Genomic DNA, 17,951 nt, shown 5'->3' on the forward strand with positions numbered 1-17,951 from the left:
AGCCCAGCCTCTGTGTACCCGCCCTCTCTCTCAGACACGTTGCCTTGGGAGAAGTAACACGGGGCGCACAATCGCAGCTCCGCATCGCTGCGAAGCCCACACGCACCTCACATCGGAGACTGGCTGCTGCTGCCGCCGCCCGAGTGTCCTGGATTTACTGCTGAACAAAGGAAACCAGCCGATTCCCTCCGTCCGCACAAGGTACGGCTGCCCTTCTCCCTAAACCGGCGGGGACGCTTTAGTGAGGAGAAACAAACGGCAGCGGACACGTGTACTTTAGAAATGTCATACACGGAGCGCATGTATTTACATAATGCTTTATTTCCAGAGGTGTCTGGACGCGGTGTGAGATTTACTGGGACTTAAGGCGCATCCGTCCGGTTTTAAGGAAGGTAAATGAACCTCCGGAGTCCGGTTAGCCGTTTAATGATCGTGTAGGCCTGTTCAGAAACACGGCGCCGTCTTTCTTCTCGTTTTAACGCCAGTGTCAATAACAATATTATGTTGTTGTAAATCCTGTGATAACTACTGGGGACTGTGGCTCGGGCCTCTTTTTAACACACAGATGGTCCTCAAACATAATTTTTAAACGTTAATCCAGTCCGTGCTTTAGGAAAACGTTAATTTGTGTAAGGAAAACGTTAATTTGTGTAAGGAAAACGTTAATTTGTTTGGTCATTTGACTTCATACTGTGATGAGGTGTTAGTTGTCTACAGTGCCCCACCCCTCATAAATCCTACAGGTAACTCAACTAATGACGATTTGAACGAAATTTCATTATATTTCGTTTCTTTCTTGTGTGTGATTGTGTGTGTGTGTGTGTGTGTGTGTGTGGTGGGGAAACTGTCTACTTGACCTGTTGCCTGTTACAGCTGTTACAGGAGCAGTTTTACATCTGTGACCGCTGAGGTGTTATTTTGGTCCGTGTAGCCTGCATATCTTTACGCTTATTTTTTAAGTGGTTCCACTTTACGCTAATGACGCTTTTATTTATAACTCTTCACTTAACACCAAAAAGAAGAGAGAGAGAAAAATTACGAAGGCCTTTTAAACAGCCTTTTACTTAAGTTTCTTCTAAAACTTTCTCGGCAGTGGCCCACTGTGGGCTGTTTTCCGCGCGCGGTGCCTGGCCATCTGAGGTGAGATCAGAAATGAGGGGTCTGGTGATCACACCCTCACGTTTCTTCACCATCCCATTGTCACTGATTTTGAACCCAGCTTCAGAGTTTTAACGGATTTGGCTGCTTAACAAAAGCGATAAGCTTGGCTAGAGTCATGATATCACCAGTGGCTTGTCACCTATCAGAGACGTGTTTACTGCTGTGTCTACGGCAGACTCTTACATAAGGCCGCTTTTATTACTCCAGAGGAAACGTGTTCTTAGGCCTAGTCGCCATCTGTGGAACAATTAATGTAGGAATTGATGTAGCATACCCAGGTGATAAGATAAAAGCTAAATATAGCTACAATTAATATCTAGTTGATAAATAAATTGTGGTCATTTTAATGTTATGTTTGCTGTGCGGTAATTCAGAAGAGAATTGATAAACCGATAGTACAGCTGTGTTTGAAAGAAGGAGCAGATACACGCTTCTTGGTTTTATTGGTCTTTTTAATATGGGAAAAGCTGATTTATGCAAGCATCATGTTCCAGACACCTCCCCCAGTTTGTTTAAATAGACATGCTGTTTAGAGTGTGCGTATACCCTATAGCTGGCTTTATGTTGTCACCCTTGTGTGAATCCTGGAGAAAAAAAGCCCTCCTCCCCGTCCTGAGACAGGAGGCTTTCACACTTACTCTGTTTCTCTCCTGTGCCACATGCTCATTTAAACAAAGAAACATTTGCAGACATGATTTCAAATCCTACATCTTCATTGTTAACATGTACGTCTCAGTGTGACTGTTAGAAAAAAAAAAACACGGATGAGTAGACTAATAATGCTGTGATTGGAAAAAAAAAGAAGCCTCAAACCACATCACAAGAATCTCAGTCACTTGATTCATTTGAATCTATAAAAGCACGACACAGGCATTCCAGCCTTTTTGTTAATCCGCCCCAAATGTTTTAACTTTCAGTTTTCAAGTGAGGTTTAGCTGTACATATTTTATCTAATGTATCTCAGCACTGTCGCTCCATTAAAATGGCTGTTGAGAAGGGCTATTGTTTGTGTCCCACGGTGGTCGTCATGGTCGCAGTGTTCCAGTCTCATTGAATAAGCAAGCGAGGATCGGGGCGTGTGCTATGGGCCACCTGGTTGGTTCCACACCATATTTGTAAAGGTTTTGTAATGAAGAGAAAATCAGAGTGGATACGTGCACATAAACTGCTTAACAGTTATGTTTTATGCACGGTTGTAGATAACTGCTCATATAGATGCTTGAATACTTCTATAAGAAATTGTTTATATGTTATACAATATTTGAAACATATATACAGTAGTACTTTTTGTACCAGTGTGACACCTTATACTCAGTCTAAAGACTGATGACCGTGCAGGAGTCAGGAGTCAGGCCCCAGACAGCGAATATATAATCTAATGGAGCTTTCAAGGGCAGTTGGTGGTTTCCAGTGCTTGTGAAGCAGTCAGTCTTTTATATGGGCACTGTTTATCCTTAGTCTGCAGTTGAGGCTCAGGTGTTGTGACTGGATGGTGGCCTGTCTGGCCTACTGCTATGTCGCTACCTCACAGGGTCGGGATTTCACTGAGACCGCATGCTTAGGTTGGCATTTTTAACCACCAATGCCTGCTTGGCTGTTAATCTCTGTGATCGGTCCAGATAGGTGACAGCATTTGAATGCGTCAGAGATATTTGAGGGCCAAAGGCAATTACAGTAACAAACAACCTTTCTGTCTCTGGAATGCTTTTGATTCTCAATGGCCCTGCTTGCTGTTTTCAACATTGCAGTTTGCCATTTCTGTAGTTGTTACAGCAGGCTCTTCTTTTCTCCAACAGGTCAGTGATGGTCAGTGGTGGTTAGGACCTGTGGCCGAGGATGTCAGCTTCAGATTCGGACTATTCCATTGACTGGCTGGCCAGCGATGATGAGGAGGACAACGACAGTGAGGTGGAGACAAAGTGTGAAAGAACGCAGGGGATGCTGTCTAGCGCTCGTGCTGCTGAGGACAAACCTCAAACATGCAACAGGAGCACAGACAGCCCGGTGAAGGACAAGGAGGCCAGAAGCTCCAGGAGTAGCTCCCCCTCCAGCTGCACCAACTCCTTCTACAGCACGGAAGGGGAGCTTTCTCCACCAGGAGAGAGTGATGACCAGTCTGGGTACAGCCGCACCTTAAAAAGTCCTAAAGGCAAGAGCAGGCAGGCGCAGAAGAGAGCGTGGAGCTCGACGGTACCGGAGCAAAAAGAAAGGCAACACACAGCCAACCCAACGGAGAAGGACAGGCTGTTTGCATGCAAGGTGAGGCATGCCACGCTCGCAGTCAGCCTTGAGTCACACTTGACGCATGGGCAGAGCAGTGGAAGTGCCAGTGTACCAAAAAGGGCCCTTATCACCTGCATGATCTAGCTTCGCCCAAGCAGAATAAATGTTTGAAATACGCAAAGTGGAACCACTTCCAGGAAGACCCCTCCTCTCTCTTCTCTCTAGGTGAAAAGTGAATGAGTCATTTTAGTCTTGTGAGGCAACAGGACTCATATTTAATTTATAGGACTTCAGTAAAGCTAGTACATGCCTCCATGCGCATGGTGAAGGGTCAATAATTTACATTTGTTTTGTCTTTGCAGCCTTGTTTTTTTATTTTTGTGTTCATCCAGTATATGGGTGTAATTACTTATATCAGGTAGTGAATATGAGTAGCAGGCCTCAGTGTCAGTATCCTGACATTAATATTTCACAATCAAGGGCATATATTTTGAATTTTAGCCTATTCTTATTAAAAAAAACTTGATCAAAAATAACTGCAGTGTTCTTAAAATACATTCTTGTTTGGGAAAAAAAGATATTCAGAAAACACGTCCTCAGGCCATTTATAGCACAAGAGTTATTCTGTATTGAAGAATGAATAGCGTTTGAATACGAATGATGCTGAACGATGGTCTTTGTTCCACAGTGTGTGGAGTTGCAGTGCTACATTCACCCGCTGTCCTCCATCCTGAACGGCCTCCGCTCTGGCAGATACAGAGAACGTGAGTAGAAGCCTTTTCTGCATGCTGTACTTTTAGTGGGCTGTAGCTATGTTAATGCACTTCTATTAAAGCTACAAGAATTCGATCAGTAAAGCTGTCGCCCTTCAAAACAATTGACGAGTATTGGCCAAATCAGAGGCAGGTTGCCAAGGCATGACATATATGTTCCTGAGATTTGATATTGTAACGTCTTTGGTGTACATTGTTTGATGCAAACCTATCGCATACTTACAACCTTTTGCTCTTGGGATCACTGGTTCACTCTCTCACAATAGAGCACGGTCGCCATAAAGGAACAGGTGCCATAAGATATAAAATACCTCATTCTGTAAATTCCCTAAAGCTTTTCATCACATATTAACAACACAATGGATGTAGTCTCAGGGGTGTACGATGCTTCTCTCTCAATTGCCCACAAGCTGTAGAGTAAAACACTTCAGAAAATGTTTGGCCTGCATGCTTTTTGCATATTAGCTTCACAAGTACATTGGCTTCAACAGAGGCACTTTATAAAAGCTGTGGTCAGAGGATTGGTGAAATGCATTTGAGCCAGACATGGCTTTAACACGTACTACCACATGGTATTAAGCTCGGTAGATGCTGAATGATACATTTCGTTGGCCAGGCTTTAGTTCCACATGGCTTAGCGGGCATGCGGGCAGGCTGTGCAGCAGGCCAGGCTGCTCACGAGCGCTCGGGCTGTGGGATCTGTGTCAAAACCCACGACCCCCAGACTTCCTGGTCACAGAGACAGAGAGTCTGCCCTCCCACACACTTCACAGGAACCCATCTGCTCTACAGACGCAGCCCGGCCTGTCAGAGACAATGCGCCGGAGTTGAATGTTTTAAAAAAACAAAAAACAAAACTGTCTTTTCCTTTCACAGGGCTCAGCACTTTTCAGGAGAGTGTGGCCATGGATCGGATCCAGAGGATAATGGGGGTCCTGCAGAACCCGTGCATGGGGTAAGAGCCTTCTTTGTCACAATGCACCAATATGGGAATTCTCGTCCAATGCCAATATCTGGTATTTTTTATGTACATATCTTCTGATGTGGATGTACATTTATAAACTTTAGAAAGTGGATTTAGATCCATCTGAGTTAACATTATAGGGTAATATTTTTGTATAGGGTTATAACTGCAGGAAAAAACTAACAAAATGCTGACATTTTAGCACAGTAGCCCACAGTTGCTTACACTTGTGTTCTCCCAGCATACAATAAATGTGTCATTAAATAGCAGTCTGAATTATCGGTCAAATCTAAAGTACGAGTGGGCAATTTGGCAAAAATCTATAATCACGTAACATTTTTACTATAAACAGTATATGTCACAATATTTAACTTTTCTGATGTTTATTAATAAGCCAGAACAGACAAAAAAGAACCAGTAGTGCCACATTTAAAAAATACTATCAAAAACCATGAATACAGTGATTATTATTAAACATTTCACATATTGTGCTGAATTAAATCCAGTTAACTACGGCCAATTATGTTCCCTTTGCAATGAAACATGCAGTTGGTTAGTGTTCTTGAAAGTACCATTGCTATCCACAATATGCTCCGAAAGTATATTATGTGACTTTTATCACAATAATGATAAATATCATTATATTACGCACCCCTATTCTAATAAATTTTCTTAAGGCAGTTATCTGTCAATACCAATGTAATTCCAAAATCATTGTGCCCCGCTACTTCCTTCTTTTCCCTGTTCAACCCACACATAGCTTGCTGAATTTGCCCATCCATCACACTGATGGCAGCATGTGTATATATAGTTATTCAGTCTGATTTACCTCCCAGTGTTGCACTCACCCACGCTCTTGTTGATAGACAGGTGTATGTGGGCATTCACATGTGTTCAAGGGTTTGTGGCATGCAGACCAAGTCTCAGATTTTCCATCGCGCTACTGAATGGCTCCTGTACAGCTGTAGTTGTGTTTGTGGCTTCTCAGCAGGTCTCCTCTTGCTCTGGATGCTAAAGTGACACCTGTGAAGGCTGTAGGCCCACAGCATGAGGCTCCACTGTGGGCCAGCAGGAGGGCCAATCAGCCCTGTTAGATCAGCTGTTACAGAGCTTAAAGTGGACGCGCTACAGTGGACAATCCTTGCCCAGGTCATTAAAAATGTCCTGAGCTCCATTCTGGGAATAACCTTGCATCCAATTGATTAGCTCTGCTGGTGAGACTGTGTAATGGCCTATGATGTCACTGTTAGGAGGTGAAAAGTCTTCTGTTGCTTCAAACAGTTTGCTGTTCCAGGGTAGGTCAGAGTGGGTAATGGACACATCATTCTGCGTTTTCAGAGCAGCTTTTGGCAAATAGCCCACCTATGTTGCCTTTTGTGTTACATGGCTTAAAAAGTCCACTCTCCTTATGTTGATGTAGTTCTGATATATAGTATCTAGTCTGACAGTCTAAGTCTGACCTGAGGCCTGTAAGATTGTAGCTGGTCCAGTATGCTGTTGAAACATCATAGTCATCTGAAACAAGAAGCCGGTGACTGTCATGGATCTACAGTTTTGGGTGGAGTGCTTATTTAGGCCATCTGATTAAGGCACCAAGCCAAGACAGCCCCAGTTCAACCACCAGCTGCTCCCAACATCGGAGAGACAAAGCGGGGGAGTGGCTGCCTCCCTGCAGGCATACGCAGCACGGGGGGAGCAAAGCGAGGTCGTCATGCACCTCCTCCCTCGGGCTATACCATTATGCCAGCTGGCAGCTCCTCAGAGGAGGGCCACAATGGTGGAAAGGGGATAAAAGTGACTTCTCTGACAAGGACCATTCTAGATAATCTATCGCATAAATTTAACATGCTTAGAATGGGGACACAGCAGGTAGACCCTGGTCATGTGATTTACACTAATCTCCATTAACCATCTGCTGGGGCCCACTAGGAGTCAATGGGCACTGGTCTGCGTGTGTGCATGTTTGCGTATGTGTGTGTAGGGGTGGGCGTGTAAGCCTGCGTCACTTTTCCTTAGCAGAATTACTTTTCTTTTCTGTGCAGCGCGGTTGCCAGTGCCCCGCTGCAGGCTTACGTGCCTATTTTTAGAGGCGAGAGAAATGTTGCGCTTCATGCCACGTGTGGGCACAAACATGTGTGAATCAGCCTAGGACGTGTTCTAGGCTGGAGCAGAGTGTACTCTATATGTGGTGAGGTGCATTTTTGCATCCGATGAGGTCAGCAAGAGAGACTAGACTTTCACACTTACTCAGATCAGAACTGATGCACTCCCTGGTTCAAACTCGTGCCACTTCAATGTAGTTTTAATGTGTGTATTCCGGTCATGAGTGGAAAGCTCCTGCTAAATCATATCCTTCCTGTGCCATGCAGTGAGCGGTATGTCAACATCATTCTGAAAATGGAGGAAATGCTGAAGAGCTGGTTCCCTCACGTAAAACCCCGCCAACAAGCCACTGCTATGGAGCTGACGCAAGAGACAACTCCGCTAAAGAAACCGAAGGTAATTTGTTTGTTACTGGTTATTGTGGCTGTCACATTTGTGCTTTGAAACCTGGCAGGAGGCTTTCATAAACAGCAAAAGTTAGCAGGATAGAAATCCCCAAGGTTTTTTTTTTAAAGAAGTAGGTGTAGGTGGATACCATGAGACACAATGTACTTTACTAGCACATTGTGTACTAGTTTACTTTGTTTCTGTAGTGCAAGTATAATCATTTAAGATAAACACATTGGGGAAAAGCAGTGAGTTGAATGCCTGTATAAAACCGAAGGTAATTTCACACCAGTGTTCCTCACAGAGACCTGTCATGAACATGAGTAAGGTGACTACTGGCAGACAGCAAAGGACAGCCTAAAATACCCATTATTCTTTAATCACTGGGCCAGTGAGGAACAGGGCAGGCAGAAAGGGATTAAAATCTATTTTTACAGTTGAAAGGTACTACGCACACGTTTCATGTTACCTAAGAACAAAGGTAATTTGGGAAAAGAGCCTCCCTGGATAGCTAAGGGTGAACAAAGTCATCTGTGTAAAAGATCATTCCAGGGTTTCTATACAAGTCTTCCTAATTTTGTCTGCTGGATTCTCGTCTTTAAATAGACTTGCATATTCATATGGTGATTCAGATGGGCCGAGCCTAAGCTCACTTATTGGATTGCTTGGCTTTTCCAAAGATAGCATTCACTTACTAGTAAAATTCACACTGATATAAAGTAGTAATAAACAGTATAAAAGAACACAATGTACTGAACAGTTTTCATGTCACACGTGCTTGAAATAAAGAAGTAATATACTCTTTTTCTCTGTGTATCACAGTTGTCCTCAGCTCCTGTCCCCATGTCCACTGGTCTGGTTAACGCTGCCACTAGCAATGCTCCCCACATGGGTGCCAAGGCCATGCGGGTCAGTGACCTCACCCCCCCTGCGCCTTACTTTGCCACCAACCTGAAATGGTTTCACACATCTCCTATCTGCTCACCCACAGCCGAGCAGGCCCAGGGGACGATCCGGAACTTTTTAACAGCCCACAGGGACAAGGACATAACGCAGGACAACTCAGTGTCCTCCAGTACGGACACACCTCAACCTAAGACGGACTTGATGCCCAGTCGGCCTCCTCTGGGCAAGATCAACGCTCCCTGCCTGGAGAGACTGCTGAAATCCACAGAGAGCATTATCAGCCAGAAAGGCTCTGGGGGGACGGGCGGCATGGCAGCTGGCGGCTGGTCCTAGTCTACAGAGACGGCTCTGGGCGATCAGAGCCAGGCCAGCACCCGCCGGAGTCAGTCAGCTCACTCCAGTGCAAAGCGTACCGCTCCATTTCAGCCTTCAGGAGAGACACAAAGCCGAGCAAGCCCAGCTTAGCACCTAGAGGAACACAGCCTTCAGATACACGCCGAAGAAAGCATCAGCTGGTGTGACTGGTGTGTGTCAATGTGTCCTCATCTAACTTGTGCATCAGAACTGAATCGTCACTGTTGGATTACAGTGTGTGTGTGTCTGCGTGTGTGTGTGCGTGCGTGTGAATGCTGCGAGTGTAAGTTAGGAAAGCCCTCTGATGCTGAGCCCCCTGAGCTCTCTTTAAGGAGGATATCCCTGGTGAGACAGGGCGTGCATAGACTACAGTGGCTCGACATGTTCAGGCACTATATTGGTATCTGTGAATAAAAGCAAGCATGACTTCAGAAAGGGAAGGGAAAAGAGGGAGTAATACATTTTTTGGGAACACTTCAGATATTCCAGTGTGTCAGTGCTCTCCATTGTAGTTGTAGTTTAAATACGTGGGTTGAATGTGAATTTTGCTTTTCTTTTTCTTTTTCTTTTTTTTTCATCCACTCTACCGAGTCGGTTGATGTGACTGTTACTTCATAGGTTTAAAATTCTAGCTACGTTTTTGGTACAACGGTTCTACCTCAATCTGACACCATGTCAACAGTTGTGTACAGGAACGAACGAGAATGAACGTACACTAACGTCAAAATCAGAAAGAGGGGGCCGACTAAGATCATGGTGAGCCAAATTTGCCTGTAGTGCCCAGGGTCTTGGGTACGGGCTGCTCTGCTTGTGTGAACCCAGGAGACTCTTTCCATTAGGAAAAGCTCTGGAGGCCTGACTGGTGCCATTGTATAGAATGTGAACTGCAAATTTCTTTCACTTTTTTTTTCTTTCTCTGAGAATCTCCCAGTTCGAGGGCATCCAGTGCCTGTTAATTCGATGTCAAGCTGTGCCTGTACACTGGTTTTGAAGTGAAATGCGAACCATTTGGAATACCTGCAACCTCTAAAGGATCAACTGAAACAAATCATTCAGGAACCCTCCAAACTCCTGCCATTTCCTGTTATCACGTAAATTATTGAAATGTTTGCCAACCGCTCCTTGTGGTCAAGTGGGACAATGACATTGCTGTTTGCCACAGAGCTGGATGATATCTTGAGAGGGAGAAGGTATTCAAAGTTTGTGTAAATATTTGAAGTTGTTAAACTACCCTTTGCAAAGTGGCCTTTATAGTGTGATATTTTATACTTTCAAAATAAATGTGGTTATATTTGTTTGGCGTATTCCCGTTGTCTCAGCCCCCCTTTTCTTCTTATCTTTCTTCACTTCGCCTGACTGGTCTCTCTGACTTAACAGCCAATCATGGATTCATTCCTGTCTTACAAGAACCTCATGACGCACAGTCCAAACTGAATTATTCAAGAGGATCTTGTTTGGTTAATTCATAAAGTGAAAGGTGAAGCATTACAGCATCCCCAACATGACTGGCCTTGTGTGTTCTCAATATCACTTTGATGTCCCACCAGGACACTGGCCTCTTTGTTCTCCAAATCTTCATTAACATTTTGATATAAAGAAATTGTATTCAGCTATCTCAGTCATCTTTAGCCATCTCACCACAGCATAACTGAACCAAACCAAACTTAACTCACCAGTCTGGCACATCTAAGAATAGCAGAATCTGAAATATGACTCATGTTAAATCACAACTTGACCTTTCAAAAAACTGAATCCATTACCTGTCAAAGAGTACTGAATAGCACTAAAGTGATCTCAAATGATTAACTGCCCTTGAGTTTCTGGGAAGGAGAAGGTCAGATGGGGGAGTGCCCTGCAGAATCAAAAACCACATCCTCATGGGAACAGAAAAGAAAATGTTGTTCTGCACAGTGAGCGATTCAAATGAGCTTCTCCTTCCCATCCTCCTGCGGCTGTAGAAAATGAAAATCAGGCTTCAACCACGCTCAACGGACCCTGAAAAAGATACGGTTTCACTTCTTGCTGCAGTTCTAGGGAAAGATTTGTTTCTGACGAGAACCTGACTTGCCCGCCACTGAGCTTTATTCTAAGAAAAAACATATTTTCAATGTCTTCCGTGCTAATCTCACTGATTGGAAAGCAGGGTGGAAGTTCCTTTTGATACAAATAAACTTATAAACATCTCGTTCAAATGTTACTCAGCTGTCAGTATGTTGAGATGTCAACAGAGTAACTTAAGAGAGTGAAACAAGAAGCCAATTTCAAGGCACTTTCACTTCGCAGAAATCTTTGTCCTCAAATCAACCATACAATAGCTCTCTTCAGGCTGTGAGATGAGTACAGTAACGATGTACACTGCATGACTGACATTAGTGCAGTCATCTATAGGTTCGAAAACAAAGAGAAATGACTGCAGTGATGAGCTGGTTTTCTCATGTCCTGTTCAAGTATAAACCAGTTAAATGTTGTGTAATAAATACAAAAGCATGTTAAACTCTCGTGAATGTGATGTAAAAGATCAGGATATTTCACATAGCAAAACACAAATGTGTTTCTGATTCATGATTATATCTTTTGACAGTATATGAGCACACTCTCAAAAATAAAGATTCCTAAATAGTTCTTGGCTTGGACACACGGTTCTCGGAAAAAGAAAAATTTTAAGAGTTTTAGTTTTAGTCACTGACCATATAAAATACAATATTTTTTACATGTTTTGGGTTTTGAAGGTTGTGAAATTTTTTCGCTCTAATTTTTAATTGTATTTAATTTGTTATTTTAAGTTTAATTTTATTTGAGATTGAAAAGATTTTTTAACACAAAGATGTACAGTGGGGTCCAAAAATCTCATACCACAATGAAAATCCAGTATTTCTTCTCATTTAACCCTGGAAATAAAGAACAGGAAGTTTGAAAAAGTTCAAAATTTAAAACAAAGAAAAGTCATAACAAGTGAAATGAAGAGGAAATATTCACAATTCTGTATCATTTCTAGGTCACTATTCAAATCTAAGCAAATTTGTGACACTGACAATGTTAAGGCCTTTGTACAAAAAGTTTTTTTTTTAGTCTTATCTCTTCCACTGGAGCTCGCCGGTGAATTTAATCTACTCATCAGAAGCTTTTGTCACTGTTAGTGATCAGAGTTATGCCAGTTTAAGTGTACACTGTCATTAAAGCATAAGGAGGACCAACACTACTGTTCTCTCAGATTGTTCTGCTGATATCATGTGTAATGAAAAACATTATATTAAGTTATATAGAGGTTATTTTACAGATAAGTGGTAAATGAATATTTAAAATTATAGAATGAATATGTATGTTGTAAATACATTAGGCACAAAATCCTGCAGTTTCATGTGTACTCAATGCCCCAAACCATCTAATTAAACTTATAGAGAGCTTGAAAGTTATCTGATGAGCAGGCCTAGTTGTGCCGAGCTGGTGAAGGGGCAGCAGGTCTGCAAAAATGAAGCTGGTCCCATTGTTTGTAATGGTGTAAATGAGACTATGTATGAGTTATTTTAAAAGTGTGATGAGAAGACCAATGGTTACATTTTTGCAGCATTCACAAGATTTGTGTTTGTGTATCTTTCATTCATTGACTGTAATTCTTTTATCACTAATCATGTTAGGAATGAAGGAAAATATCACAAATTGATACATGAAAATTGCCTTTTTTTTGGTCCGAAACAGCACAAGGTATGTTGTGAAATTCAGAATATTATATTTTTTCTACCACAAATGATGCTATGAGACAGTTTAGAGTGTGGACTGCTGGGTTATGTAGTTTTAGTGACAGTCAGAAGTAAGCATAAATTGAATGCTTTAAACAGTTGCTGAGGGTCTCTAAGGGTAAGAAAAGATTCTTGATGCTCACATATCTCAGTTAGAAAAATGTTTCTTTAAAGAACTGTCCACTGAGAGGTTCTTTAAGGCACCAAAAGTGGTTCTTCTACAGCGTCACTCCAAATAGTTCTTTTTTTACATTTAATAATAAGGGTTTAGGATGCAGTTTGTGCCTGGCTTGGGCAACACTGTCTGTCTCTGAGGAGGATACATCTGCGTGGCAGGAACGCACTACCTTAGCTGAACTCTGCACACCAAAACGCACGTCACATCCTCATTCCGAGGGGGCAGGAACAGTTAACCCCCAACTTCTGCTTCTCACCTCATTCTTGCTAAACATTTTTTTCACACAGCATGGTGTGGAAGGAGTGGGCAGCTGATGAAGGCCAGGCAGACTAATAAAGACTGTTTGCTATTAGTTCAGTTTATAAAAAACCGAAATGTTATGAATGGCTCCAAAATTAGACAAATAATGACTGTAATAATGACTGAAATTAAATGAGTCAATTTACAGTGCGCATAGTGAACCTGGGGAGCTTTGAATGTGTGCACAATCATTATGGGTGATCAAGACTAAATCTCTTTCATACCAATCGTACTGATTATCTCTAAACTGAGTGTGAAATGCTAATACCTTATTAACACCAACACAATCTAGCCTCTCAGAGAGGCAGCAGAGTACCAGTGCAGCGTGATGTGGGGGTCCTTTGGCATGATATCAAATACAAAATCATAAGTTTTAAAGCCCAAGCTTTTAAAAAGGATCAAAACCCTTTAAAGCATCTACTGTTTGAGTTAGCTTTCCTGGAATCATATGCTGGTCACGCGCTGTCAGTCCTAGATTAGCTAAGAAGGACAGTGGGAGGTATGTCCAGTGCTGACCAAGACATATTCATCTCTCTCTCTTTCTCTCTCTCTCTCTCTCTCGACTCTGAGCACTTTCAGTGACTTTCAGAGGACAAGAGGAAGTCCTTTTGAATAGAAGGAAGAATGACACTGAGGACTGATGATTTGCAGTATACTCTGTTCTGTAGAGTTCACACAAGTGGCATGAGCAACACAGAGAATATTTGCCATTTGACACAACAGCTGCCCTTTACACTGACCAATAGAAATGATCCAAAATAACCTGGTTAAGAGCATCATACAAAGTTCAGAGCTTCAGAGAAACAAGGTTTTCTAACAACAGAGACAATGTACAGCCGTTTTCAAAAACCAGAAACCCAAATGTATGACGTTCTAACAAATTCTAACAGTTATGTCCACTCCTATTCTCATAGTCATGTCCACTGGGTAATAGAAATAACACTGACACACAGGTAAGTACATGCAGGTTATAAAGTAGGCTGTGAGTAAATAGAATAGATTCACACCTGTTTTGATATAGGCTGTTATGTATGGAAGCCTATTCTTGTCGGGTAGAAAAGAAATAAAATCTGTTTGTTTTTTTTTCTCTTTCTCTGTTACTGGCAGCAGTGTGACCTACTATCTTGGAATTTTTACTTATTTTCTCAAAATTCTGACTTATGATGTCAGAAAATGACAAAATTATTAATTAGACAGTAAATTTCAAGAAAGTAGTTATTTTATTTTCCACATGGTAAGTAATTATTTGGGCACAATAAGTCATTATTTCTATACAAGACAATATTTAGAAAAGAAAAAATGTTATTTTGACAAAATTTTGAAACTCAAAATTTCACAAAAATGCTATTATAAAATAAAGTCAAAATAAAAAGTCATTATTGTATTCATTTATGTTTTAAACACGATAAAGTTACATCACAAAATCTAAACTGAAACAAATGCACTTGAAACAATGCAACATTTCATGCATAGAAAGCATTTTTCTTTCAATACTTTCTTTCAATACACCAAGCAAGGGCATGTAGAGTGGTTCTCTGTTGTGTAAATAGGCTCAAAGAGGCTATGGGCAACATACAGTGAAGCTCTGGTGTGCTCACTGGAGGATGTGGTAAATGGTTTCCTTAGAGGACTGCTAAGGCATGAGAAAAGAGAGAGAGAGAAAAGAGAGAGAAGAGAGAGAGAGAGAGAGAGAGAGAGAGAGAGAGAGAGATAGCACACTGATCACTAATGGTGGGGGGCATTGAGATAGCACTGGTTGCTGGTCTCTCTCACTATATATATATATATATATATATATATATATATATATATATTTTGAGGAACAAAGGCAGCTGGAACAAAAACAGCCCATTCATTCTGAATTGCCCTTGATTTGTGCTCCCGCTGGGTCTGAAATGACAAGGCTGCACAGCAACAGGGCTGATTGGAGAGACAAAGCAATTTCTCTCTCCTTTCTAAAGCCTTGGAACTGCTCATGGTTCTGAGTAGAGCTCTAGATTTTTCTGCTACTTTAAGCAACGGGACGTTGCATTGACTTTGGTTTTCAGTCTGTGTAGTGACTACAGATCATGTATATTTAAATAAGAGAGAAAAATACGCTTTTGAACTGAGAGACCTTGGTTAAAATAAGATTTGAAGCCAAGAGCGACATTTAAATTTATACTTGCAGTGAAGAAAGACTTCAGTGCCATGACAGTACGAGCCAAAAAATACTTCAGTGTCAGCATGATGCTCAGAGAGGCTATAAACATACATGGATTCATTACGGGAACACAATGTCCTTGGTGAAAAAAGCTGACAAAGCTAATGAAGCAATGATGGAAACGAGGATGAAATGATTGTGAGAGGGACTATGTTGCCCAACAACTACAAAGAAAGCAGGACAGCTTGTTGATAATTAATAAAATGCTAAATGTGTTGTTGGAATATTTCAGTCAAGACAACTCATTTTAAAAGTCAGTATAGCTACTCTGTTTTCACTCTGGTACATTCAGTCCTGCTAATTGTATGTGTGGGTGAGCAGATGTGTTGCTGTTTAAGGCTGTCCAACTGGTATTCCCAGTGAGCACACAACCTTACTTTACCTTTATATTAAATTGTTACTGTTATATTAGGTTGTTACGGAAAAACAATTTTTAGATAAAAAGTTTGATGTAGTATGTGAACATTGTTAAAGTTTCATAACCTACTATTCATCAGTCCATGCATGGAAACTTAGCCCACTATAGGAGATTCTTAGCAGCTCAACTCTAAGCAAGTGGTTCACAACCCGGTTCTCAGGGCCCCGCTAATGGTCCACATTTTTGCTTCACCCTAACTTTAAACACATAAGGATGAAGAAAAAATATGGACCATCTGGGGGCCAAGGACCATGCTGGAACCACTGGACTAAGCGTTGGCCCTATCGTCAGGACACGCTACAGCCACTTGTGGCTGGGAGTCCAAGAAAGCACAATTGACCTCATTCTCTGGATGGTTAGGATGGTTTCCCCTCTGCCCATCACTCAGCATGGTGCTAAACAATGTAGACGTCTTGCTGATTAAAATTCATAAAAAAAGTCATAAAAACTAACACATTTACATATTCACCTGTTCAGCCTACAGTAGTTTAGCCTCAAAACCTGCTTTTTGAATGAGGCACAATAAAGGACAGCCAATCAGAACAAAGTTCATATACAAACAAAAAGCAGTGATTTGTAAATTATCTTTTACAGAAATTAATCAAAAACAGCATAGAAAAGATTTGATTTGATATTTTACCTTAATAACTTTATTGATTTTTTTAAAAATATATCTTAATTCCAAATTTGTTGCCTGGAACTCATTCCAAAAAAGGAACAGTTTGTGGAATAATCAAAAACACCTGGTAAACACCGGGTATACAGGTGAATATAGGTAACAGGTGATGCTATCATGATTGGGTAGAAAAGGAGCATTCATGAAATGCCCAAATGCCACTTTGCCAAAAACTGCATAAGCAAATAGTCTACGTTTAAGAACAATGGGCCTCATTCAACAATATCTTCCTAAGCTTTTTCTCAAATTTGAGAAATTCTTAAGAACGTTCCTAAGAAAAAGTCAGTATCAGATTCATGTTCTTACACCGCAGAATTTTTCACATCTTTTTGTGCATATCCTGTTCTTACCTGAGGTACCTAAGGTGTTGAATGAAGTCCCTTGTTTCTCGATCCATAACTGCAAATAATTAGGAGTTTACACCCTCCACAGTCTATGACTTTATTAAAAGGTTCAGAAAATCCAGAGAAATCTCTTTGAATGCCCATGATCTTTGACCCCATTAAAAACCTGCAGGTTTCTGTAATGAATATAACCACACAGGCTCAAGAATACTTTGGAAAACCCTTGTCAGTAAACACAGTTTATAGCTGAATCTACAAAAGCAAGTTAAGACTCTACTATGCAAAGCAGAATCCATATATCAACAACATCTGGACTTTACAGGAGAAAGACAAAAACATACTTTAAATGTAAGTAAGTGGAACCAGACTTTTTCAAAGTACTTTTGGTCCATTCATCGTAAAATTAACATGCTATGTAAAGGGCAACAGGCATTTTCAAATTATGTGAAAAACTGAAAAATGACCAAAAATGGAGATACAAGGTTTTGTTCCAACAGCAGCGATATGCTACTGTCTAGAAATGGACTGCTTGTTTCAGCAAGACAATGCCACATTCTGCATGTTACAACAGCATGGCTTGGTAGGAAGACAGTGCGATGTACAACATATGACAGTGGAGACCCTGGACTGCGGTGCAGCTGAAGTGTTGTACTAAGCAAGAATTGGAAAAAAGTCCACTTTCACAACTACAACAATTGGTGTTCTCAGTTGTCAAACAATTACTGAATGCTGTTAAAATGAAAAGTGATGTAACACAGTGGTAAACATATCCTTGTTCCAACAATCAAGTTAATCTGTTGAAGCATTAAATATCTTGTCTTTAAGCTGTCATTTTGTTATGAAAGTTATTTTGACCTGTATTCTGTTGAAATATCTGAAGTCTGTCTAGTTCATGAGAATATCTGTGAGGCACTACTTGAATTGCTCTGCAGACGTACAGAACAGAGCAACAAAAGGCCTGCAAAGACGATCCAACTTGGGGCCCATGAACTGTTATTTTACATTGTGTAATAGCCTCCACTTTTCTCCCTTTGTCTGTCTAGTGAGAACATTGGGTATTTTCTCTTTCATGCCTGTAGAATTTGAAAATCGCTCATTAAGTTGTTAAGAAATTCAACAGGTAATTCGTTCTCACCATACAGAGATAATGATCTCATTTGTCATAGAAGACCCCACGCTTCTTGCTGCGTGAACTATGGTCCTTTTTTTATAGATGTAAAAATA

At 41.2% G+C, this 17,951-nt stretch overlaps 1 protein-coding gene across 2 annotated transcripts; it reads left to right on the forward strand.

Annotated features, from left to right (window-relative positions):
• Nucleotides 1-31: 31 nt before the first annotated feature.
• LOC118811671 (circadian-associated transcriptional repressor) lies at nucleotides 32-10,175 on the forward strand. Of its 2 annotated transcripts, none has more exons than XM_036576051.1 (6): nucleotides 32-201; nucleotides 2,958-3,420; nucleotides 4,073-4,148; nucleotides 5,034-5,112; nucleotides 7,491-7,620; nucleotides 8,434-10,175. In XM_036576051.1, the coding sequence occupies exons 2-6, from the start codon at nucleotides 2,998-3,000 to the stop codon at nucleotides 8,848-8,850; spliced, it is 1,125 nt and encodes a 374-aa protein (XP_036431944.1). In that variant the 5' UTR covers nucleotides 32-201; nucleotides 2,958-2,997; the 3' UTR covers nucleotides 8,851-10,175. The 2 variants fall into 2 exon arrangements, with proteins under 2 accessions (XP_036431944.1, XP_036431945.1); XM_036576052.1 differs by lacking the exon at nucleotides 32-201 and adding an exon at nucleotides 230-392.
• The last annotated feature ends 7,776 nt before the right edge of the window (nucleotides 10,176-17,951 follow it).

The sequence above is a fragment of the Colossoma macropomum genome, unplaced genomic scaffold (assembly GCF_904425465.1).
Source record: "Colossoma macropomum unplaced genomic scaffold, Colossoma_macropomum, whole genome shotgun sequence".
Classification (NCBI taxonomy): Eukaryota; Metazoa; Chordata; class Actinopteri; order Characiformes; family Serrasalmidae; genus Colossoma; species Colossoma macropomum.